Genomic DNA, 26,517 nt, shown 5'->3' with positions numbered 1-26,517 from the left:
CACCCTGGGCTAGGTCAGAACCTAGAGGTCACCCTGTGCAACAGTGTCATTTTCAGATGGGGACTGAGGCTGAGAAGTGAAATGACACCCATGTGTTACAGCCAGCTTTGCCCAGCACCGACCAGGATTTCAACCCTCAACTTGACACCTTAGATGAGGATTGGAATCAAAGCACCATCTGATTCCTGCACTTCCTACAAACACATGTCTATCCTCACCAAACTGTTATGTCCCCTGTGTGATCCTAGTGAGACACCTGCCATGAGCCTGGCTTCCAGTATGGGTCCAAAAGGGCAGGAGACAGATGACCCTGTCAGTTGAAGAAAACCATTAAGTTTACTCAGCAAAAAGGGGACATTGTACATAAAAATCCAAATGAAGTTTTTGGCCAACCTGATATCATCTCTCAGTTTTTATCCTTTAATCTCTAGGTTTAAATTTCCTAGCAGTAATTACCCCTAACCTCTGCCTGTAATCACAACAGTACTCAATACGAAGTCTTCCTGCGGCAATTTAAAAAAAAAAAAAAAAAGCCCTCATTTTTTTCATGCTAAACTCTGATATCTAATTAGTACAATAATAATTTCCCCCCTTATCAGGATAATTGCATCTTTGAATATACATTTTTCAGACTGGAGAGCTCTGTTGCACAGGAATCTTCTGAAAGACTGAATGCAGGCCTGTTTTGTTACCCATTCATTTGTGACTTCAATCGTTACTATAAGCACATCTTCTACAAAACAAATGCTAAATTATACATTGTGTATCTTTCCAAGCACATCAGATAAATTTTTAAACAGACCAGGAGGAATGATCATGTCACAAGCTTAAAATAAACTAAGCTACAGGGTGGATTCCATAACTTCATTTAATATTGATAGCAGCTCCACTTAAATCTTGAAAAAGCAAATACCTTTAATAAATTTCATGTGAATAATTATATGTTTTGATATAACTATCATACAGGAGTGTGTACACATATAAATCTATAGTAGAATTATATACATTTCAATATATACCATATATATCTTTTTTCTTCTCATATTTTTTTTCTCTTTAGTAAAACAAAGCAGTTTTACTTGTACATGGATGTACAATGCTACATTAAGTCCTGAGTGATTTAAGAGATCGTTAATAAACTACAGTAAATTCTAGTCTTGCAGCTTAAGATCCAGTAGGTTCAGTAACAAAAATGTGAACAAAATGTTTAAAAATATGCATTCAATGAGGAGCTCATTTTGTGCTTAGCAGAGAAAGCTTGAACATGCAGGACAGCCATTTGGTAAAAACTTCTTGAATATTCAAGATTAAACAAATATCCTATTTCAATGGATTTATAGAAGCTGATGTAACCTACATCCAATGTGTCAAGCATGGAAGACCCCAGTCGTGATTGGACTGAAAATCCCTTTTGCAGAATGTGAAATTCTGTGTAAACATCAGTGCTTAGGGATTATACAAAAAGTTCAGCCTCAAATGGGGAAAAAGGAAAATACAATGAAATAATTTAAAACGCTTTTCTTGGGATACAGCCAGCCACATGGAGGGGATATTAAAAAAAATAAAGAGTATTCTGGTAAAAGGGGAAACCAGATGAAAGTCATTGGGGAGGTCTGACCAGCCACCCATCAGGGAAGCCCCAGGCTAGCTCAGCTCCAGGGCCCAGGGTGACGGAGCCTCCAGGACAGACTCTGCACACAATGAGAAGGCCACATTCAGCCGTGACGGGCAGGGACAGCCGCCACTCAATGTCACCGTGGCCAGCATGGCCCCGGCTCTGCTCAGGCACTCGGAGGAGGCGGTGAGGGGTCCAGGCCCCTGGTCGGGGGCTGCTCGGATGAGAAGGCACTGTGTGGCGAGGTTCCATCTCCAGTCCTACCCTGTCCCGTGGCTGCTGTAGTCGAAGACACCCTTCTTGAAGAATGGCGAGAACTCGCACACGGTGTGCTTGGACAGCGTCAGCCCCACCTTGTCGATGTGCAGCGGGGACGTGGCCGACTGGAGCATCACGCTGAAAAAGTCCCTGAGGTACCGCTGGGAAGAGACGAGAGGCAAAGACACGGTCAAGACACAGGCAGGGAGGAACGCCTAGCAAACGATGCCCCTCCTGGCATGGAGGGGCTGTCACTGCCATTAAAAACAGCGCAGGGACCCTCCGCTGCCTTCCCCATGTCGGACCCACCTGGGGAGCAGCCACGGTGTCCAGCGTGCGCGTGACACCTCTTGGTTCTGACGCACAGGACATGCTGTCTGCAGACAAGCCCGGGGGACGCCAGGCAGCAGGCGCTGGGGGTGGGGTCTGCTTTCCAGCACAGTGCTGGTAGTTAATACCCGGCTTTTTCAGTCAAGTCCCATGTGCTAAGTCACTCCAGTGGTGTCCAGCTCTTTGCAACACTATGGACTGCAGCCCGCGGATTCATGTCCCCCCGCCCAACTCACTAACAGAAAGGCCACTAAGAGGAAGGAGAACAAAACTGCTAATGGTCTGCACGATGCTAAATGCACATTTTTACTCTTATTGACCAGGGGATTTCTGCAGAAACTAACGTCTCTGGCACTAATATGTCCTTAGTCAATAATGTGTCAAGCGGCACAGGCCCTCTGTGCTCTGCAGCCTTCTTACACACTAAAGGAAAAGAAACACTGCGGGCGAGCAGGTCCACTGCAAACACGAACATTTACAGACCACCCAGCAAAGGAAGCTCTTGCTGAGATTAACTGCTCTGAACCCCATGCTCACCCCAACCCCAACCTTTGCACACGTCTGTGGCAGCACTGGCCAGCTCTTCTGGCTCCAAATTCGTAAAGCTGCTCTGAGTCCAAGGCCCGAGATGCTGGGGCTGAAATCAGACACGGGCACCGGCAAGATGTGTTAATGGAAAAGAGAACATGCAGAAATATTTAATACAGTTCCGGTACGGCAAAGGCTACCTATAACTGAAAATGGGGTGCAGGGGGGTGGGCATGCATCTAACAGGAGAAGGCCAGGGGTGCAGCTAACATCCTACAATGCTCAACATCCTACAAGCCTCTGTGCAAAGAATTATTTACCCCAAAGGTCACTAGTGACACGGATAATGAACCTGTGGCCTAGGCGAAGAAGCCAAATTCAGCTGGCTCAAATTTACCTCTGAAAGAAGACATTCTGCTCAAGGAAAATCTGTTAGCTACTTTCTTAAAAGCAGTAACAGGGACTACTAATAATTAACACTCGTATGGTAATTTATAGTTTCTAAAAATCGAACACCTAACACTTTGTGTTTTATGGAAGTGTAACTGGAGCAACCCCATGTCCAAGGAGCCGTGGCTGCACGGGCCTAGAGGAGCCATCCCACGTTGAAGGTCAGGAAGGGCACTGGTGAGGAGATACCCTTCGTCCAAGCTAAGGAGCAGTGGCTGCGCTTTGCTGGAGCAGCTGTGAAGAGATACCCCACACCCAAGGTAATAGAAACCCAAGTAAGATCGTAGGTGTTGCAAGAGGGCATCAGAGAGCAGACATACTGAAACCATACTCACAGAAAACTAGTCAATCTAATCACACTAGGACCACAGCTTTGTCTAATTCAATGAAACCAAGCCATGCCCGCGGGGCAACCTAAGAAGGGCGGGTCATGGTGGAGAGGTCTGACACAAGGTGGTCCACTGGAGAAGGGAATGAAAAACCACTTCAGTATTCTTGTCTTGAGAAACCCATGAACAGTATGAAAAGTCAAAATGATAGGATACTGAAAGAGGAACTCCCCAGGTCAGTAGGTGCCCAACACGCTACTGGAGATCAGTGGAGAAATAACTCCAGAAAGAATGAAGGGATGGAGCCAAAGCAAAAACAATACCCAGCTGTGGATGTGACTGGTGATAGAAGCAAGGTTGGATGCTGTAAAGACTTCCTGATGTTCAAGCTGGTTTTAGAAAAGGCAGAGGAACCAGAGATCAAATCGCCAACATCCGCTGGATCATGGAAAAAGCAAGAGAGTTCCAGAAAAACATCTATTTCTGCTTTATTGACTATGTCACAGCCTTTGATTGTGTGGATCACAATAAACTGTGGAAAATTCTGAAAGAGATGGGAATACCAGACCACCTGACCTGCCTCTTGAGAAACCTGTATACAGGTCAGGAAGCAACAGTTAGAACTGGACATGGAACAACAGACTGGTTCCAAATAGGAAAAGGAATACGTCAAGGCTGTATATTGTCACCCTGTTTATTTAACTTCTATGCAGAGTACATCATGAGAAATGCTGGACTGGAAGAAACACAAGCTGGAATCAAGATTGCTGGGAGAAATATCAAAAACTTCAGATATGCAGATGACAACACCCTTATGGCAAAAAGTGAAGAGGAACTAAAAAGCCTCTTGATGAAAGTTAAAGTGGAGAGTGGAAAAGTTGGCTTAACGCTCAACATTCAGAAAACAAAGATCATGGCATCCAGTCCCATCACTTCATGGGAAACAGATGGGGAAACAGTGGAAACAGTGTCAGACTTTATTTTGGGGGGCTCCAAAATCACTGCAGATGGTGACTGCAGCCAGGAAACTAAAAGACATTTATTCCTTGGAAGAAAAGTTATGACCAACCTTGATAGCATATTCAAAAGCAGAGACATTACTTTGCCAACTAAGGTCCGTCTAGTCAAGGCTATGGTTTTCCTGTGGTCATGTATGGATGTGAGAGTTGGACTGTGAAGAAGCCTGAGCGCTGAAGAATTGATGCTTTTGAACTGTGGTGTTGGAGAAGACTCTTGAGAGTCCCTTGGACTGCAAGGAGATCCAACCAGTCCATTCTGAAGGAGATCAACCCTGGGATTTCTTTGGAAGGCATGATGCTAAAGCTGAAACTCCAGTACTTTGACCACCTCATTCGAAGAGTTGACTCATTGGAAAAGACTCTGATGCTGGGAGGGATTGGGGGCAGGAGGAGAAGGGGATGACAGAGGATGAGATGGCTGGATGGCACCACTGACTCAATGGATGTGAGTCTGAGTGAACTCCGGGAGTTGGTGATGGACAGGGAGGCCTGGCGTGCTGCGATTCATGGGGTTGCAAAGAGTCGGACATGACTGAGTGACTGAACTGAACTGACTGAACTGATGCCCAGTGGCTGAGTACTCTCCCAAGGCAGGGCCTGCAGAGTGCTGACACACGGAGACGTCTGTGAAACCAGCACCAAAGCAAGGTGACAGATGTTCGGACCATACCCAAAGGGGTCCTGCGTCACCCACCTGCGGGTTATCTTCATACTCTGCTTCTATCTACCTCTTTTTTTTTTTTTTAAAATTATTGTAACACCCATTATCTGGTGAACAAGGCTAGTAATCCAGAGAGGAGACTTGAAAGCAAGGATTTTTAACTCAGACTGTTTCCCGTGTTCAATATTCTTAACTTCCTGATCTCATGGTAGTCGCTCAAGAAAGGCTCTCTAAACAAAAAGCAGGCCAAGGTAAGAAGGTGTCAAAACCAATTGCTAGAAAATGGACACCTTGCTCCAGGACTTATTTGCATCAAAGAAGCAGAAGAAAACATGCCTTGATTTCTCTGGGGGCAGAAAAGCCGGAAACATCGACCTAGAGGGACCCGAGGTCCAACAGACACGGTTACTGGGAAATACTGATCTGTATTAGGGGGGGACTGGGGTTGCCCCGCGGGTGAGCTGTGACTGCACCCCTTCCGCGGGGTGAAGCAGGACCTGGGCCGTCACCTCAGCAGCTCCCTGCAGCCCACGCCCCATGGCCATGCTCGAGTGCAGACTAATGTCCACGCTGCCTGCCTTCCAAATGCTTTCTGACCGGATGGACGGGAACAGATGACGTATCAACATGTGTCATCATCAGTTCATGAAGCAGGGGCCCTTTAAAGGGCCAAGAAAGCCTGAAGGGATGATGAAAAGAGAAGTAACAGTAAAAGCCAGAAATAAAGTGAAAAGAGAGGGTCCTGGAGATCCCCCTTCCCCGCCTGGGGAAGCCCCGTAAGAGCAAGCAAGGAAGCAGTTGCCGGCGATGGCTCTCCTTAAAATGAATGCGTCAGCACGCCTCCATGAAACCTCCAGAGAGAGGGATCTGATCCAACTGATTCTAAACATTATGGAAGAGCTTTTTCTCTGCAATGAGTCTCTGCTCAGCAGAATCGGGTGGCCTTGGCTCCCTCTTCCTAGACCGCTTCCTTGGTCAAAGAAAGGCTGTGAGTAGGAAGCATTCTTTGCGGAGACCTCAGGGTGCTCCAAAGTGAAGAGGTGATGCGTGGCCTTGGTTGCCTGTGTCCAGAGCCACAGGCTTGTAGTGGGCTGAGCAAGTTCTTTCCGGTGAGTGACGAACCCAAAGGACCAGGGCTGGGGCAGGGGACACAAGAAAGAACTAAAATTGGTGAAAGTGCCTGGGGTCACAGACAGCATCTCATTCTCTGTAATTCCCCATTGTCCTGGGCTCACTGCTGGGCTGGGGGAAAGTGCTTCCAAGCAACCTTGATGACTAATATTGATGAGTTCATTTTTAAAAGTTGAAACATACAGAGAGAAAACAGCATCCATCATGAATGCACAGCTTAATGAGTTTTCAGAAAGTGAATGCGCTGGTGTGCTGAGCACTGGGCTAAAAGCATTACAGCACTTTCAGAGCCCCGGCAGCCCTCCCATACTCCATACTCCAGGGTAACTGCCACTCCGGCTTCCTGTGCCACCCATCAGTTTTGCTAGGTTTTGAACTTGAAACCGACGGGATCCCGGGATCCCACCGGGTGCACTCCTCTGCATCTGGTTTCCACTGCTTTACGTGACGCCTGTGAGACTTGTGCACCTGGGTGCGTGCACCGTGGTCTGGTCATTTTCACTGCTGCGTAGTATTCCGCGTGCCCATACCCACTCACTTACTGAGGAGGGGCCATGGGTTTGGTTCTTGTGTCTGAGCTTCTGCAGTAATGAAATCGACTTCTGTGTAATGGTGTCGGGTGAATCAAGTTTATTACTATTCCTACAATAAAGAAGTGTTCCCTTAGGGCTTGAGGCCTCAGTCTAATGTACTAGAACTCTGCTACTGCATGCATATCAATAAACATCCTAATTATATATAAAACACATACTTCAGTACACACATTCATATTAGTAAATTCTGCTGTCTGTGCTCTTAGTATTTTCCACAGCACCTGTGGCCAAAGGGAGAAAATTAAAGTGCCTCCTGTCAAAGCTCTCTCTCTAATGTTGAGTCCAAAGACACTCCTACCCTCCCTGGTGTGTGAAAATAAGTCAGGAACTGAGCCACCTCCCCAGGGCAGTTTACCTTTTACAAAACTCAAGGACTCCGAGAGTTTATGCACTTATCAGGATCAGAAGGGCAAAGTAGAAGGATCTGTGAAATCCAACAGAAATCCAATTTCTGTTTCCGTCACATGGCTTCTTCTCCATATGAATCCGAAAAGCAGACAAATTTCAATCTCTGCAGCCACTGTTGCTGTTCAGTTGCCAAGGCATGTCCAGCTCTCTGCAACCCCATGGACTGCAGCACACCAGGCTTCCCTGTCCTCCATTATCTCCCTGAGCTTGCTCAAACTCATGTCCATTGAGTCGGTGATGCCATCCAACCATCTCATCCTCTGTCACCCCTTTCTTCCCAGTGCACTCAATCTTTCCCACCATCAGGGTCTTTTCCAGTGAGTCAGCTCTGCATATCAGGTAGCCAAAGTGTTGGAGCTTCAGCTTCAGCAGCTGTTAGGGATCACAGAAGGCCCACAGGACACCTGGCTGCCCTGGTGGCAGGGTAGGGGGAGGTCACATCCAAGTCTCTGCTCTGTGGAACACCCCAGATCAGGGCTGCTGAGAATGGTGGCTGTACCTGCCATGGTTGGGAGACATTCCAGCCCTGCCTGGGAAAGTCAGATGAAACCCAATCTTCTTTCACTAAGATTGCAAATCAGGACATGGAATGCAGAGCAAGAAGGGGTCTGGGGATGTCTTGAGAGTGAGCAACCGAGGAGATGGGAGGGACTGAGAGGAGAAGGAGCCCGAACAGGGGCAAGGAGCCAGCTAGGGGATGCGGAGATGGGATGGGGTGGGATCAGAGGTGGGGGCAGAGAGAAGAGGGAGAGAGGGAAAACCACACACCATGCTGGGGATGGAGGACCATGCTGTTGCTGCTGCTGCTAAGTCGCTTCAGTCATGTCTGACTCTGTGTAACACCACAGACGGCAGCCCACCAAGCTCCCCCGTCCCTGGGATTCTCTAGGCAAGAACACTGGAGTGGGGTGCCATTGCCTTCTTCAGGAGGACCATGAGCTGCCTTCAAAGTTGGCAAAAAAAGGTTTAAGAACAATAGATATATTAGACACTTATCTAGGTTTCCTTTAGCTGCTTGGACCTACACTGTAATATAAAGTGTTTTCTTATCAATGCTTTTGGAAAATCAAATTTAGATGACAAATCTTTATGGCATACTTCAGTACTGATGCACAGCACCTTGATTTCAGAAACTGTCTTTCTTCTACAGGTTGTGGGCATATATATATATGTATGTATCCATGTATATATTTTTTAAGTCAATCTGCACATGGGCCTTGAGCGGGGTGGGGGGAGGCAGAAGTCACTGGGAGACATGGGCCCCCGTGGGTCTGCTCCAAAAAAACTGCCCCCTTCCCCCAGAACAAAAACAAAATCCTATAAAGGACCATGAGCTTTCAAAAGAGGAGGACAAGAGATCAGCAGAAGGATGAGGGGCACACAGACTGCCAAAGACACCGGGCGCCAGGGTCCTGACTCCTTCTCTCCAAAGGGGTTCTTTCTGTCCTTTAACTTGTACTTGCCGACACCCCTGAGCTCCTTGGGAACGTCCCCCACATGCACACACCAGGCCAGCCAGCAATCACCTCGGTCCTCTCACAGAGAGGGCCACTGATCAACAGCCTGCAATGCTCCAGGCACAGTGAGAATGTGTAATGGTCTATTTCATTTAAAAATCACAACAGTGTATGAGACAGGGACTATTACTATCTCCATCTTCTCAGAGAAAAAAAAAAAAACGCAGTCCAGGAGGCCTAAGTGCCATCCTGAAGGTGACAGCATGGGGTGTGAGGACTCACGCCCAGCTCTCCCGAGTCCAGAGTGGTCTCAGTCCCCGGGCGCCGTCCGCAGCCGCCTCTTCCCAGGCTGACCCTCTTCTCCGGGCGCTGCCGTCTCACTGGGCCGGGCTGATGGCACTGGGCGTCTCACCGTCTGGCCTGACGGCGCTCTCACGGGGACGAGGTGCAGGGTTGTCTAGACTGAGTGCTCCACGCAAACCTGGGGCAGAGGCCTCCTTCCTGTGACGCTTCTGCTTTTCTACACGGCGTCTGCGCACCTCTGCTCACATTCCCAGACCTTCCTCACAGTGCCTCGCTGGGCACTGGTCATTTCTCTACCACCCTTCTTCTGTTCCCCTTCCCAGAGGACATTCAGATTCCCTTCTGAAAAAACACATCTCCATTCTTTGAGGATGGGTCATCTGGCTGACTCAGGGCAGAGGGCTGGTGGGCTCCTTGTCTTCCTCTTCTGGGATGGGCTCCTGTAGCTAAAGAGCTCATCAAGATACCATGTGGAGCCTGCAGGGATGCAGGGTCCTCTGGGGCAAGCCTCTCCCAGACTGCAGAGCTGGTGCCGGGGAGCATTTCAAGAGTTTGCATAAGAAACCCGGAGCGGAAGCAGGAGAGCTCTTGGTCTGTCCATTCCCAAGCCCACTTGCTCACCAGGACCACAGTTGTTCTCTACTGTTTGCCATCAACACCCTTGGGGTGTCGGCAGGTGCCCGTCAAGAATAAGAGGAAACCTCCCATTTACAACACACCCAGTTCTGGGGGTGGGGGCCTGCAGTGGGCTCAGGGCATCTGCCCAGGGCGCCTCTCTTAGGACAAAGTCTGTCCTGGGACGCTTTCACACATACCGTCTCAGATGGGTCAGCCCACGCGAGAGGTCCATTCCCAGCCAAGCATTCAGCTGGAAGACTCCCGCTCCAAACCCAGATACACACAGGGCCAATCTTTAAAATTCAACACCATTTCAAAAGTCAACCACTAAACATTATTAATCTTTTGAACCAAAAGTCAACCACTAAACATTATTAATCTTTTGAATCAAAAAACACAGGCTAATATGGTCTGTTGGCTGTGTTAATGAGTTCTGAAAGGCGAAACACACTTCCTACAGCAATACAGGGCAATTCAGCAAGAACTTAGTCAATTATCTTAGAGCTTTAGCCTGGTACCTCAATCAATACACTGCATTAAGGGGGAAAAATGAAATATAATGTGCTGCGACATGCTACTTCACTTTATACACTTTTGATGAAGGTCATTATATTAACATGATTCATGTGTGACCTGTAATATGATTTCAGTGTCAGCTCTGGCTAAAAGGAAAAGTACTTAAGTTCCTGGAATAACCTGGGCAGAAGCTGGACTTGAAGTAGCTTCTGCTGGGTTTTTCCTTTCAACTCCGGAGCTTCTGGATGAAACGCTAGTCTGCTCAAAGGGAGGACCTCATGCTCTACAGCTCATCCAGGCAAAATCTTGGGAGGTCAGAGGGACATTACATGGTGTGGCCATTCCCCTTTGAGGTCTGGAATCTGGAAGGAAGGGCAAGTCTGAGAACAGGAAAAGGAGGGAAGGTGTGTGGTACCCAGGCTCAGTGAAGGATGTGAACAGGGCGCACGGCCAGCGTGTGGAGGGCTCAGCCTGGGGAAGGGCAGGGTCTGAAGCAGAATCCTGGGGGCCTTGAACCTGGCTGTCGGGTCTGCAGGTATTTGTGCAAAGCCTTTCCGGGCTCAGGAGCTCCTATGACCCCTGAGACAGTCTGAGGAGGAAGACAGGTGTCTGCATCCTCTGTTTCCACATAAGAAGATTGAGATCTCAGGAGACAGGGACTCAGACAAAGGCAACGAATCTAAGAGACAAAATGACTGGCTCTTCAAATTCATGAGAAAGTTCTCGAAATTCTCAAGGCAAATCCTTTAAGCCCGTGACGTTAAGGTATAAATGTAAATATACAGGCAGCCCCTTTCTTTGGGGCTGTCTCCTCCCTGCGTGTGTAGGCTCAGAATTTACCCTGACTTTCAATCAGCCACCACACACACATGTGTGGGTGCGTGAATATGTATGTGTGTGTATAAGATGTGGGAATGAGAACAGGGCCTCAGAAGCATTTGAAAGACTTTACCTTTTTTTATCTTTTGGCTTCCTTCCTTCTATTATAATTAACGGGGGGATAAAATCATGACCATTTTATGTTATTAAAAAGTTTCCGCTTTAATAGGGCTCACGGCTGTAACTGCAGCCTACTGCTTATTTCACGGGCGATATTTCACCCAGGCTGTGTCATCTGAGTGATTTCCCGGCCATCTCATTGTTGTGGAGCTCTTTTCATCTTACAAAATTTTAACACCAATCCATAATTTAAAGTTATTGAAATTATTAAAATTGAAATGTTCTTTAAAAATGTAAAAGGGCTTGAGCCACCTTTCCACCATGACATATTAACAGAGAAGGCAGTTCAGTGGTATTCCTCATTTCCAGAACTCTTCAGCCATGGCGGCAGCTTAAAGACAACTCTCAGTCCAGTTGACTTAGAGGTCTCATTTACCTTGCAGTACTTGGAGAATTAATCATCAAATGATGGGCTCTGAAGATGAATCTGGCCTGGATGGAGACACACTGGGATATTTCTAGACCCCAGAGAGGTCTGGTCACCACTGGCCACGTGTTATGAACCAAGCCAGGCGGGTTGATGTTATTCACAGTCAAGTCTTCCCAGTTTTAAACTCCCATACATTCTACTCTGAACACCTCTCTCTGGCTATTTTAGGAATCCAAAAAATTGTCTCCATTGATCAACCATGCTGGGTTCCTTTCCCAACATGTCTCCAAATGTCCTCCATGCTCTGATAAAATTAGGACAGTTTTTGACAAGCAGCTTACTCAAGCACTGCACAGGCACTGCACACCTGCTCCCCACGAAGTAACATGGGGAGTGGGCACGTGGGTGTTGACAGACACAGAGCCTGCCCTCCTAGGGCACCTGGCTGTCCACATAATCTCCTCATGGTTCACAGTCATTCTTCCTGGTGCTGTGCTTCCATCATCTAAATCCTGTTCATCCTTTAAGGACTAAATCAAGGTTTATTCTCTGTTGATCCCTCTCTCTTCAGGCCCCATTCATGAACCCAACAAACAAATATTTAACTGAGAGCTTTCCTCCTGCCAGTGCTGCTGGGGATTCAGTAAAAGACCAGCTTCATCTCCATCCTGAGTAATATGCAGGCTTTTCAGAGAGATTGGACAAGGAAAGCAGGAATTAAAATATGGCTCCAAAAAAAAAAGAAAAAAAGGAATGAGATACTTTTGGAGCGCCTAGGAGAGGCAGCCCTGGGGAGTGGAGACATTATGCCAAGACCTGAGGGGTGAGTAAGAATCAAGCCTGTGAAGACACTGGAGAAAGATTCTGAAGGAAGCCTGTTCCAGGCAGAGGGCAGAGTGGGTATAAAGCCTCCCAGTGGGGTAGCAGAGCTTGGGGCATGGCCAGTGGTCCGGCAGGACTGGACTGCGCTCTATTTAGCATGGCGGAGGCACTTTTGCACTGCTCACCAGACTGGTTCTCAACCAGGCCTTAGACCAGGGGTCCAGCATGTACCCTGCCAAACGCTCTTCTCTCTGAACCACGCAGTCCTGCCAGGACAAGTCCTGTGACTGGCTTTAACCTGGAGAGTGGCCTGGAGGTGATGCTGAGAGTGAAGAGGTCACCTTGCAGGTTCTGGCGCCCTGGCTGAGCCCAGTCTTCAGTGCAGCCATGATCCAAATGCTACCACATACACGTGCCCTGCCCTGACAGTGACGCTTGGAAAAGGTGAAGCACCCGACGGAGCGCTGCCCATGTTCCAGAGTCACAGCACCATAAGCAACAAAACGGCAGTTTCCTTAAAGCACTCACTTTGAGATTACCAAAATACACGTATCTGGGAAAAAGTAACAGGTGAGGGAATAAATGGTATTAGTCAAACCCGAACAGAAGAAGTTTCTTTGTTTTCTGTTTATGATTTATGACTAGCCATAAATTACAATCCTATTCTACTTCACGCCAACCTCTTTCTACCTTTTCCACATTTCTAATGAATAATTCTGTCTTTGCAGGTACTTCTTTCCTACCCTAGGTTTTAAAGTAAATACTTAGAATAAGTAGTCATCATTTGAAATATGGTATTTATTTCTTGATGTTAAATAGAATTCTGAGAGCTCCCACTTAAAATTCATCAGGGTGAAAATGTTAGTCTGTGATTACAGAATCTGAACTATTCATTACAGCTATTCAGAGAATCTTCTTTATGAGTTTAATGACATAAGCATATTGTATTGAATTATTGTGGTACTGCATCAGTTGGACTCATAAATTTAATATACTCAGTCTGGTTCACATATTTTAATAAAATCTAGCAAGCTTTAAAAATTTTATAAGGGATGTGCCTTTCAAGTCCATGTATATGCAATTTTTATCGGTTGACATTTTGGCTTGGGGTATTAAGTAACTTCAATGATCCTGATGACCCAGCCGGGTCGAGCAGCAAGGTCAAGGCGAAACCCCACAAACAAACTGGCCACATGAGAAAGACAAGGTCTGCTTTAACTGAGAAGCTTGTTGAGCCTTTCTCAAGGGCACAAGTCAACAGCACTTCTATCTTTTCAGCTTCCAGGGCGGAAGAGAGGAGTCAAGTGTTTGGTGCACCTGTGAGCCAGGAGTGACGGGGTCTCATGGGCAAAACTCTCAACTTTGTTTGGTGAAAGCAAAATATGCCAGGACGCTGGGAGGAGCCCTGCACCCAGGGCTCACTCTGGTTCTTTGACTTCTGTTTACTGGGTCTCTTTGTAAGAGATCGCCAACTGGCTAAAGACAGATGCAGAGCAACTTGACACCCTCAGCACAGAGGTGAGGCTGGAAGAGAGCCCTGGAGACACAGCGTGGCCGGTGGGCTCACAGGCAGCTGGAGTCCAACTCTGCCCTGTGAGCCAGCGCCTCAGGCACTCGGTTACCCTTCAGCCACCATGCTGGGCGTGGGGACATTACCACACAGGGACAGAGAGTCCCTGAACTCTTCTGCTTCCTCACCGGACTGTCTTTTAAGGATCAGAATATTAAATGAGCTACTGTCTGTAAAAGCGCTTGGGGCAGGGCACAATTCACAAGGAGACTTTATTAAGTCATCGACACTATTATCTATACAGTTTGGTCCTCTGGAAGTTGTTGGGCAAATCTGTTAACTCTCTCTTCTTTTACATGGGCTTAAAGCATGGAAGTATTTAATGTTTTCCCCTTCAAAGGAAAGTAGAGGACAGCAAGAATCTGGAGTATTTTTTCCCCCCAAAGTGTCCTAGTATCAGTCACTGGTAGACCCTTTATTTCAAGAGTTGCTTTAAAAGAAGGATGACTTCACGTGTTTTTCAAAATGGGGAATCATATTAAAAATAAGTTTAAAAAATCTAACTATAAGGTAAATTAACTATCCTCTGAAAGATCATTTTGAATAATGAGATTATGTAAAAGGCCATCTGGGGAAAAAACAAACTCCAAACCCTATTCTTTTGTTTCTAGGCTCATGACTCCTCCCAGCATGGCATAAGCCTTCAAAGAGGTTCCTGACATCTGGAAAGAGAAGGACTCCTCCCAGTGACCAAGGTAACTGACAGACTGAACTTGCTGTGTGGCATGTCCTGGCTACAAGGCATGTGAAGAACTGGTCCTAAAACACTTGAGAATTACTGGCACCCCTAAGCTTCCACCCCTAGTGCAGCCCAGGAACAGGGTGCAGTGAGACACTTCGAGACCCTGAATGACAATCTCGTCCCTTTCTACCAGCTGTGCCTGTGGGTGAGCAGGACGATTCTTCCCTTCCAAGTCTGACCTAAGGTCTTCTGTATAATTGATGGCACGTGTTCCCTGGATGGCCTTGAGCTGGACCACTGTTGAGTAACACTGAGTCCATGAATTCAGGTCCGGGGGGTAAGCTCCGAAGACTCTGGGGGAAGTAGACCCACCGTTCCTTTTTTGTTCTTTGGGCCAGGAGCCCCAGATGATCCCTGAGGGACTATTTGCCTGGCAAATTATCCTCCTGCCTTGGGAGTTATGTCTCAGGATCCAGATGCCACCTGGCACCCCAGGGGGGAGCCACGGACACATCCCAGGTATGAAGAGGACTGTGGCCCCGAGTGGTGGGCCTGTGACCCTGCCCCACAGAGAGGATTAGCTGGAGATCTGGATTATCTGCTCCACTGACCCCCTTCACAGGGACTGAGGTTTGGTGATGATGGGGAAGGTGGAGGTGGGGAGAAAAGCCAGACCAAACTTCTCTAAATGCACCATCTCTCATTTTCAAAAAGGACAGCGTAGGTCTATAATTCATATAAGGAAATGAAAATAAATTCCTTTACCAAACAGATATTACCTACAGAGTCAAGCATCTCAATGAAAAATATATATATGTTGAATCCGTGTGCTACCTGAAAGACACACTGAATTAGATGACTGACACAGAGATGGCCATTAGGTAGTTAGATCTCAGACAATAAAAGGTGTGGGTTTTCTTTCCTTAGGACCTTAGCTTGTAGCAAAACATCATGGGTTTAAGAGGATCTTTCTCTCAAAGGGTTTTACTTATTTACTATAGAGAATGAAGTCTATCAAGTCAATTTATAACTCAAACTTTAGAATCCTTTACCATTGCCCTGGACAGCTCCTATAACCCAAGGAGCTCCTGCAGAAGAGTGAAGGATGCTGGCAACCCAGGGCACAAAGACACACACACTTCCCTGGATACTGGCGTCTGGCTGGGAGAAATGCCAAACAAACCCAAAACTCCGTAAGCATCAATCTTTCAGTCGTCATGACTTTTCTTATCTGTGACTGTTTTCAACTGAAGGGCAGGGCAAGCAATACAGTGCAAGTTAAAAGGGACTGACAGGATGTGGGTAAAGAGACGAGCTTACAGATCAAAAGGAAACCTTGCCAGTTAAGGAGTCCTGGGGACAGCAATAGGGCCATTTAATCAAAGAAACAGGGGCCTAACCTGACATCATCCACAGACTCTGCCACGAGGAAACTGCCTGGCAAAGTAAGGAAGGTCAGTTTATGGGGACTGTGCTATTACTTGAATATACCCAGATTCTTTCTGATGAGGAACTGCAAATAAACGCAATTTTGTGAGCCAGAAGATGAGCACTATAAATGGAAATGGAAAAGGGAATCACAACATACAGCATGAAGCATAAATACCCCAGACTGTGGAGACAGAACAGATAGGGCCCCTCACTGCCCACAGCACTCACCAGCATCTTAAGCACGAGCCTTACCTCAATACCTCAGCTGGCTAAAAAAAATCCATTGAGAAAAAGATGATGGCTTCATTTACTGCCATTTTCGTCTCTGATTAGCAATTTTTTTTAATTTCAATAGCAGTTTCTTAATTTCACTTATAAATAATATGAGACAGGTGATCTCAATTAGAAAATAGATTAGAGAAAGTCTTTTTTTTTTTTTTGGTTGCCTGGAATATTATAGATGTAAATGTAAACACTTTGCAGTGAACTGCTGGGAATAAAAATAAGCCTGTCTAGAAAAGGATGAGAGCTTTACATGAGCAAACAATAAAGATAAAAACTGTATGGAATTGGAACAAGCTGATGTTCTCCTCCATTTGTTCCCCCAAAATACTGTCTTGAAGTGCTGCAACTACCCTGATTCATTACCGCTATGAAAAACGTAAGTGGTATGTACGGAAGAGAAAACGACTGTCTAGGGAAAACAAATAACCAGTAGAATCCTGAAGTAAAGATGCAGTTTACAAAGACAATAAACGAGGTTTGCGGGCCCAGGACATGGTGAACACCTGTCATCTAAGAAAAGCACAACTCATTTGGCAGACAAATCTAAATGAATGGAGTGAAGGGGACTGGAGCATCTTTAGGAAAGCCTCATGCCGACTGTGCGGGGGTTTGTAGGAGAGAACTGATAATTCGCCAGTGTTGATATAAATAGTGACCAGAGAACTTTATGGAGACAGGACAGAGACAGTGGTTCTTAAACAAAAGCACAGAAAGATTTCTGATCCTGTCTTTTGGGCTGCCGCAGCAAAGGAAATGTATGAAGAGGAACTACACTGACCCATGGAAATACACAAATCAACAATTTCTGGAAGCAAGGCCTCCAGGTTTACAACATGAAAAGACGCAAAAGTAACCGGCAGAGCTTTAAAGCAAAGGATGACAGGGTGAGACGGACCACGTGGCACAGAGTTTCTCAATCCTGCAGGGAAGGACCAGCCGAGCGAGGGAGGGAAGGAGAGCAGAGGAGGTGAGGGGAGAATCAGGCCAGGAGGCTCAATACAGGCAAGTGGGACTCCAGGAAGGAAAATCCTCGGAAGAGGAAACAATCACAAAAATCTCCCAGAGATGAAGCACACGAGATAAAGTCCATGCAGGCAGAGGCCCAGAGAAGGGAGGGCCGGTCACCAGAGAAGACCCCCGAGCACTCCAAACTCTGGGGACAGGGGTGCACAGATTCATGACACAGACAGAGGGCTGGGCATCGAGATGGCTTCGACCCGCCTGCCACCAGCACTGGAGTCAGAAGACCGTGAAGCAAGCCCCCTAAACTACAGGACGAAATGGTTTCCAACTAATGTATCTTGTCCAGCCAGGGGTGGGTGAGGAAAGACCTCACCAGACATGTCTCTAGAAATGCGCCTCCTGTGCGTCCTTTCTCAGAAAGCTCCTAGGGATGTGCTCCGTTGAAATGAGGGAATAAGTCAAGAAAGAGGAGAACATGGAGCACAGGAAGGGGAAACAACCGGAGAGGGTGCAGAGGAGGATGCATGCGGGTCAGGGCGGACGTGACCCAGGCTTCTGTGAGCGCATCCATGACTCACTGATTTTACAAACTGTACACATACAGAACAGGGCAACAGGCTCGCACATACACACTCTCACACACACACACACACACACACTCACTTTCTGTCTTACACATAAACACACACATGAACGAACAGCAAAATGGTCAGAAAGGGTATATGCCCAACCCATAAAAGCAACGTGAGATCCTCTGAGAGCAAAGACTGGGGTCACTTATTTGGGGGTGACCTTGAGGCTTCTCTGGTGGCTCAGCTGGTAAAGAATCCACCTGCAATGCAGGAGACCTGGGATCGATCTCTGGGTTGGGAGGATCCCCTGGACGAGCGCATGGCTCCCTACTCCAGTATTCTGGCCTGGAGAATCCCCATGGACAGAGGAACCTGGTGGGCTACAGTCCACGGGGTCACAAAGAGTCGGACATGACTGAGCAACTGACACACCTTGGGCATGGAAGCAAAGGGGTCGGGAAAGCGAGAGAGAGAAAAAAGGAGAAAAGCCACACAGGGGCTGTTGCTGAGCAGGTCACAGCCGTACACATGCGGCTGGGCTGGGTCCTGCTGGGGATGCTGAGAAACACAAACACTGTACTTCCAATCACCCTGGAAGGGAGGGGGAGCCGGCAGGCTCCCCATGGAAAGATGTGCAGCCTCCCTGGGGGGTCCCTTCAGCGCCTCGCCTCCCTCTGGTTCCCAGCCGGGCTGGGTCCTACTCGGCTTTGCAGGAGGCTGGGGCAGAAGAGCTGAGAGGCTCTGGGGACACTGCCTGCACACGCTGAGGACCAGAATCACCTGGGGGCTACAGGGTAGGGAAGAGCATGTATCAGCTGTGGGATGGGCCTGGGGGGGATGAGGGATCCCAGCCGGGGCTGCAAAGGGGGGGTACCCACACCGGGAACCGGGCATTGTGTGTCAGTCTCTGCTTCTGGCCCAGCTGCTGCCCCCACCCTGAGCTCGCACCATGACTTCAGCATGTGGTTTTCTGATGAGGACTTTCTGATTTCACAGCAAGCTGACTCATTACTTTCCTAAGGCTAAACAGTCCTTTTTAAAGGAATTAAAATACATGTTTTATTGCAACCTTAGGTGATGAGAACTCAGGCGAATGGGATTTCATGCACTGAGCCTAAGTGAATCTATCATCAAATGACAGCAAAACATTCAGATGAGAGAGGGGCCCATGAGTCCCCGCCTGCCAGGCTGGACTGCGACAGGTTGGTGGAGAAGTCGAGACAGCTGTGGGCACAGAGCCCCGGGCCTGGGCTACACTGCAGTCCTTCCACGGACTCCTGGGCTTCATGCTTTCATAAGAGTGGCCTCATGTTGTATTATATAACTCCATCTATAGAATCATAAGAGCTTCCCTCATAGCTCAGTTGGTAAAGAATCTGCCTGCAGTGCAGGAGACCTGGGTTCAATACCTGGGTCGGGAAGATCCTCTGGAGAAGGAAATGGCAACCCACTCCAGTATTCTTGCCTGGAGAATCCCATGGACAGAGGAGCCTGGCAGGCTACAGTCCATGGGGTCACAAGAGTCAGACACGACTTAGTGACTAAACCAGCACAGAATCATATCTATACACAATACTGATTATCTCTAAAACTGACATCTTGCTACACACCTGTTAGCTATACAGCTATAACCTCTCTGCTATACCCATGTAACTATAACTATGCCTATAATCATATTCACATAATATAGTTAAATCTCTGCATCTTATTGGATGAAGGACAGAGAAGCCTGCCCACGCTGCAGTCCACGAGGTTGTGAAGAGGAGGACACGACTTAGCTGAACAAGAACAAGGTCACGCTTTATCTTATCTGTAATTAGTAACATATCCACTGCATGTCTCCTCCTCCAGTGAGGATTAACAGGATGGTGATGCAGCTACGCCATCATCATCAGGGCCCCTAAAGGACAACCTGGCTCCCAAGAAGGGACTAGAATTTTACTGGGACACCCCTTTATCTACACTCAGGACAATGTGTACACTGGGGAAAAGGAAAAAGCAGTATTTCTGGCAGAAACGAGCAAGTGGAACTGATGACTCCAAATGGCCACTAACTCCAAAACCATTTTAGTGACTCGGGTGTCCCCGGAAGGAGGCGGGTTTTCTTCCCGTCATCCAGCACAGCTGTTCTCTCCGCTTTAGCTGCGTTTCTGACACTCCCCTGGGGCCGCGAGCTAATTAAGTGCTTCAGTTTAGAAGACCATCCCTCCCCATCCCTGCTGTGCTGCAGGCAAGTGTGAGATGGAAGGGATGGCAGAGAGAAGAGACGAAAACGGCATTTCATTCTGCAGGGTAAACGGCGAGGTCAACAGGAGCCTGGAGCTCACAGCCGTCTCCAAGCGAGGCAGGCCAGCTTCCCCCAGGCGCGGGCGACAGGAGGGAGGCTAGGCCACTGGCTCCACGCGGCACTGGGGATGCCTGCTTCTGCGTCAGAGGCCATGAGTCATGATAGAGAAGGAAACAAACAGGGGTCCCTTGTTGTATCTGGGAGGAGGGCAGGAACAATCCTCCAGCCACGGTTTAATTCTGTAATATTCAAGCCTCGTTTCATTTTGCTTTTAAAAGTGACCCGGGAAATGAAAAATGTTCCGTACTGAACTCCACAGCGGAGCAGGCCCAGCTCTGAAGCCCACCGTATTGGGCTGTGCTGCGATCCTTTCATCTGATGCTACTTCCATCAAGATGAAAGAGCCGGAGAATCCCTGTCGATTGCCAAGCCCCAAACACCTTGTGAATGAGGGTGGAAGCCGGGAAGAGGACAGATGTAAGGATTTACTGGGGACTGAGGTGGGGTTCTCATTGGGACTGATGTTAAAGAGCATCAAAAGCCTCAAAAATGGAAACACTACCACTGCAGCTGTATCTGGGGTGAACAGAAACGGCCTCTGTCACGGTTAACCCTATGTGCCGACTTGCTGGGCCACGAGGCGCCCAGATATTTTGTTGTTGTTCCGTCGCTCCGTTGTGTCTGACTCTTCTGCAACTCCATGGACTGCAGCACGCCAGGCTTCCCTGTCCACGGGATTTCCAGGCAAGAGTCCTGGAGTGGGTTGGCACGTTACTCCAAACGCTATTTCCGTGTGTGTTTGAACACACAGCCTATTTCCGAGGCTGTTTCTGGATGAGATGAACATCTGAGTCAACAGACTGGGTGTAGCACACGGTCCTCACTTACGAGGGTGGGCCTCATCCAACAGGCTGAAAGGAAAGGCGGCCCCTCCCCCGAGTAAGAAGGATGCGTGCCTGACTGCACTGAGCAGGGACAGCCGTCCTTCCCATCTCTGGGTGCGAACAGTAACATCAACATGCAGGATGGAACGCACTCCACCAGCTCCCCTGGTCCTCTGGCCTCAGCGACTGGACTGCTGCTCTCCCTGACCCATGACTGCTGACTGCAGATATCAGGACCTCCAAACCCCAAGCTAGTGAAATGCTAAAAAAAAAAAAAAGCACTATTCCAGTGTCATAGACTCTGTGTAGAAATGCAAAAGGCAGAACCGTGTAAATATATGAATCTCCTCGTCTGGTTCAGATGAATGCTGAGGGTCTCGGGCACCCACGATCGCTTCACTGCCCTCGGCTCTCACTCGACACAGTGGTGAGCCACACTGACTCTGCCCCTCGTGTGTCTCTCTAATCCGCCCACTTTCCTCCGCACCAACGGCCATCACGCCCTCCTTGAGGCCACAGTCACGCCTTGTCTGGAGACAGTAACAGCCCAGCCACCGCTCTTGCTGCCTCCGTCTCCCCTGCTCCCTCCATTCTCTCCAGGGTAGTCAAATGTCAGCCCTCCTCTCATCTGCGTACAGGGCTCTGTGGGCCTCGCTGTCCTGTGGCTCAGGTCCAAAGTCAGGAACACGGCTTTAGGATCTGGCTTTTCCTTCCCTGTCTACGTCCACACCAGTCTCATCTTTCTACGGCAGACTCAGATTCCTGGATCCCATCCCAGTCTCGCTGAATCAGAATATACCAGAACACAATCTGAGAATTAGGATCTTTCAAGAAGCTACTTGAGATAAATTCAAAGACTGGCCACACGGGTTTGGGAGCAACTGCTTTGGGAGCCAAGTTCTCTGATAACCTTGGAGGTGGTACATGATTGTCTGAATAGTTACTTGGTAAGTCATCTCCGCTCTGACAGGACCATGGGCTCCTTGGAGGATGGGAAGCCCTTAACTGACGCGTGCAAGACAGGCCCAGTTGTGCACAGGAAGTGGTCATGAGCATGGGCAGTGACTGCCATGGTCAACGGATTGCTTTAACACAGACAGCAAAGACCATCAAGAGGGAGACCATGAGACATCACGTGCCTCCTCTGAGATGCGAGGGAACAGCAGCACCACCTCTACAGAGTTTCTGCCCCAGAAAATTAAGACTTGAACTCAATCAAGCCACTCAATCTAACAACTGGTTGAACTGTGGTGTCGGAGAAGACTCTTGAGAGTCCCTTGGACTGCAAGGAGATCAAACCAGTCAATCCTAAAGGAAATCGGTCCTGAATATTCATTGGAAGGACTGATGCTGAAACTGAAACTCTAACACTTTGGCCACCTGATGTGAAGTACTGACTCATTGGAAAAGATCGTGAAGCTGGGAAAGACTGCAGGCAGGAGGAGAAGGGGATGACAGAGGATGAGGTGGTTGGACGGCATCACTGACTTGATGGACATGAGTTTGAGCAAGCTCTGGGAGTTGGGGATGGACAGGGAAGTCTAGTGTGCTGCAGTCCATGGGGTCGCAAAGAATCAGACACGACTGGGCGACTGAACTCAACTGAGAGGCACATGGTGAATGGCACCATGGGATGCAACCAGCAAAACCTCCAATGTGAGAATTCCCTGGATAAAGACATGGTTTCATCAACAAATGGAGAGAGAACAAGAGGGAAGGGAAATCTATAGATTATAAGACACTTTTAAAGAGATTCATCCTAAAATATTTATGGATAAAATAATGATATCCCTAGTGGTTCAGTTGATAAAGAATCCCCCTGCAATGTAGGAGACCAGGGTTCAATCCCTGGATTGAGAAGATCCCCTGGAGAAAGGAATGGCTGTCCACTCCAGTATTCATGCCTGGAGAATTCCATGGACAGAGGAGCCTGGCCACGGGGTTGCAAAGAGTTGGACAAGACTGAGCGAAATAAGCACGCAGTATGGTATCTGGCATTTGTTTTAAAATCATCCTGTGAATGTGTGTGTATTGTGACTGAGGAAGAAATGAAACGAAACAGGTCACATGCTGACAATGAGAAGCTGGGTGATATGAGAGGGTGCACTGGCTTTATAACATCATTCTTTCTGGTTTTTTAAAAGACACTGTCATAAAAAATAAAGTTTAACAAAATGTCCAAGCCATCAATTTCTATCTCATGATATCTCAAAGTTCCTTTAGTGTACTGAAAGCTGGAGATGGTTACATATCCTTTTGCAGAGCAGAAATCTGCTAATTTCATAGGCTGCATCTCTTGATTCTAAGAGTTCTTTGAACACCTGCTATCAACAAACCCAACACTCTTAGTAAAGGCGGTTTCTCTTTGGAGCCAGAATGGGTTGCACAGGATTGCCAAAGAAGGCCCTCTGCCCCAAGGAGAACCAGGGCCATGTCCTGGAAAGAGGGCGATCTTCTCTTCTACACGGACATTCTAACTTTAGCTTGATGCTAAAATTAACGTACTCAAGTCCTATCCACTTCTTCACACTAACTTGACAGCAGATCATCTCAACTTTCCTGTCTGACCGGATGAAGGGGAACTTGGTTTTAGTACTGTAGAAAGCGGCAGAAAGATCAGAGAAAAAGGGCAGGGGATGGGGCAGCCCGTTTTCAGATTTCATAAGCGACCCTTGAAGAAAAAGTCTTCACGTATCATACCGACAGTGTAATTAAAAGTCGCAACAGGTCACTTAGAATATCCCAAGTGATACTACAAGGCAGGTAAATGGGAAGGCCCTCTGCACCAAACGTCAGTGAGGAAAAGCCTTTGTGGTGATACATGAAAATTACAGGGAAAGATAATCTTGATGCCTGTCAATTACATCAGTATTCCCCCAGTCCTCTCACCTAGCTTATGCTTCTGTGTGATTACAAGTGATATCCTTCATTTCTTTCCTCACTATTCAAATGTTTTAATTTTGAAACGTTTCTGTATTCAAATGTCTTAATTTACAAAGGTGGTCTGTGCTAGGTGAGCACCTCATTGATTTGCATATTCTTAAAATCACTGATTCATAAAGACAGACATCTAACCTTGAGTGTGGAAAGAACAAGCGAATAAAAATGGTGCTTGGCAAAGATAGATAAAATAGCGACTTCCAAATTTCAGAGTAATGAGTGAGTCACTCTTAATGAAATATACATTATTATATGCTTAGCTGTAGAGAAAGTATGTATAAAAATATAACTTGTTTAGATGATGATCACCTTCTTTATAATAATTAAACCTCAAACTCTTGAGAAAAATGAGTACCAGAACCACATTCACTCACCCACTCACCTACCTACCCACCCAGCCATCCATCCTTCCCTCATCTCTTGAGCAAAAGCACTTAAAGGACAAGAGAAAAATAAGAGGATGGAGGGAGGACAGAAGTGAAAGGAAAATGAAGGCAGAAAAAAGGGAAAGGAAGGAGATTACCAGTGCATGAGGACTACATTTATAAAAAATTTATAAAATTCATAAATACACTTTGTTTTTAAGGCAGGTAAAGGTTAACAGAAAAGTGGAGAGGAAGCAATATCCAGCTCTCTACACACACCACTATTAACTTCTCACACCAGGTTATATCTGTTATAATTAGTAACCTATGCAGAGACATCATTGTCACTCAAAGTCCATAGTTCATGTTAGGGTTCACTCTGGCCTATTCTATGGGCTTTGACAACGTATTAAGTCATGTACCCACCATGACAGTATCAAGCAGAGCAGTTTCATGGTCTTAAAACTCCTCTGTGTTCTGCCTATTAATTCTTCCCCAACCCAACCCTTTTGCTGGGTCTGCAGTTCTGGCTTTTCCAGAGTGTCCTATGGTTGGACTCATACAGTATGCAGTCTTTTCAGATTGGCATCTAAGGCTCCTCCATGTCTTCTCAAGACTTGATGGCTCATTTCTTTTCAAGGTTAGTCATATTTCACTGTCTGGATGTACCACAGTTTATTTATCCAGTCACCTCCAGAAGGACATCTTGATTGCTTCCAAGTTTTAGCAATTATGAATAAAGCTGCTATAAACATTCATGCGTGGGTTTTTGTGTGAACATATGCTTTCCACTCATTTGGGTAAACACCAATGATTTCAGATGCCAAACTGTATGGTAAGAGTGTGTTTAGTTTCATGAGAAACTTCCAAACTGTCTTCAAGAAAGTGGCGGTATCATGCATTCCTGCCACCAGTGAAGGAGAGTTCCCATTGCTCCACCTTCTCACAGGCACCTGATAGCCATGGAGTTTTGGCCATTCTCATAGGTGTACAGAGACAGCTCACTGCTATGCCAACTGAGCATGTCCCAACTGACAAATGATGCTCAGAGATGCCCCTCCTGTATTCGCTGTGGGCACATCTTCTTTGGTGACGTGCCTGTTCGGATCTTCTACCTGCTTTTTAGTTGGGTTTTTCATTTTCTTATTGAGTTTTAAAAGCTCATTGTGTGTTTTCATTGAGTCCTTTATCAGATGTGTCTTTTGCAGATATTTTATCCCCAGTATGAGGTTGGCATTCTCATTCTCTTGGCATTGTCTTTCTTAGAGCAGAAATTTTCAATTTTAGTCAAGTCCAGCTTATCAGCTGCTTCTTTTATGGATTGTGTCTTTGATGCTGTATCTGAAAAAAATCACTGCCGTACCCAAGGTCATCTGTGTTTCCTCCTACATTATCTTCTAGGAGTTTTCGTTCTGCATTTTACAAACAGTCTGGATTACTGTAGCTTTTGAAGCCTGGGTGGTGTAAGTTCTCCAACTTTTTCTCCTTCAATATTATATCAGCTATCTTGGGTCCTTTGGTTCTCCATACAGACTTGAGAATCAATTTGTCCATGTCCACAAATAACTTACTGAGGGATTTCACTGAATCCACAGATCAAGTTGGAAGACCTGATCCTCTTGACAATATTGAGTCTTCCTATCCATAAACATGGACTATATCTTCATTGGTTTAGTTCTTTGATTTCTTTCACCAGAGATTTTATTCATCAGAGTTCTCTTCATATAGATTTTATACATATTCTATTAAATTTTTACCTAAGTATTTAATTTGAGGTCCTAATGTACATTCTGCTGCTGCTGCTGCTAAGTCGCTTCAGTCGTGTCCGACTCTGTGCGACCCCATAGGTGGCAGCCCACCAGGCTCCTCAGTCCCTGGGACTCTCCAGGCTAGAACACTGGAGTGGGCTGCCATTTCCTTCTCCAATGCATGAAAGTGAAAAGTGAAAGTGAAGTCGCTCAGTCATGTCCGACTCTTAGCGACCCCACAGGCTGCAGCCCACCAGGCTCCTCCGCCCATGGGATTTTCCAGGCAAGAGGACTGGAGTGGGGCGCCACATTCTATTGTGTTCTTAATTTCAATTCCAATGTTTCATTGCTGGGATACAGGAAAGTGATTGTTCTTGTATCCT

The 26,517-nt window shown here is 47.1% G+C and overlaps 1 protein-coding gene across 2 annotated transcripts in view; it reads right to left on the bottom strand.

The window, feature by feature from the left end:
• Nucleotides 1–317: 317 nt before the first annotated feature.
• KIF16B (kinesin family member 16B) overlaps nucleotides 318–26,517 on the bottom strand; it is a 289,681-nt gene continuing 263,481 nt past the window's right edge. For both annotated transcript variants that reach the window (XM_040248276.1, XM_040248274.1), the window contains one exon: nucleotides 318–2,034. In XM_040248276.1, coding sequence (XP_040104210.1) covers nucleotides 1,876–2,034 — 159 coding nt within the window. In that variant the 3' untranslated portion in view covers nucleotides 318–1,875. The remainder of the gene's footprint in view (nucleotides 2,035–26,517) is intronic.

This window comes from Oryx dammah, unplaced genomic scaffold, assembly GCF_014754425.2.
Source record: "Oryx dammah isolate SB20612 unplaced genomic scaffold, SCBI_Odam_1.1 HiC_scaffold_10, whole genome shotgun sequence".
NCBI lineage: Eukaryota > Metazoa > Chordata > Mammalia > Artiodactyla > Bovidae > Oryx > Oryx dammah.
Note: the sequence above shows the minus strand (reverse complement) of the source record. Positions and strands in the feature narration are given on the sequence as shown.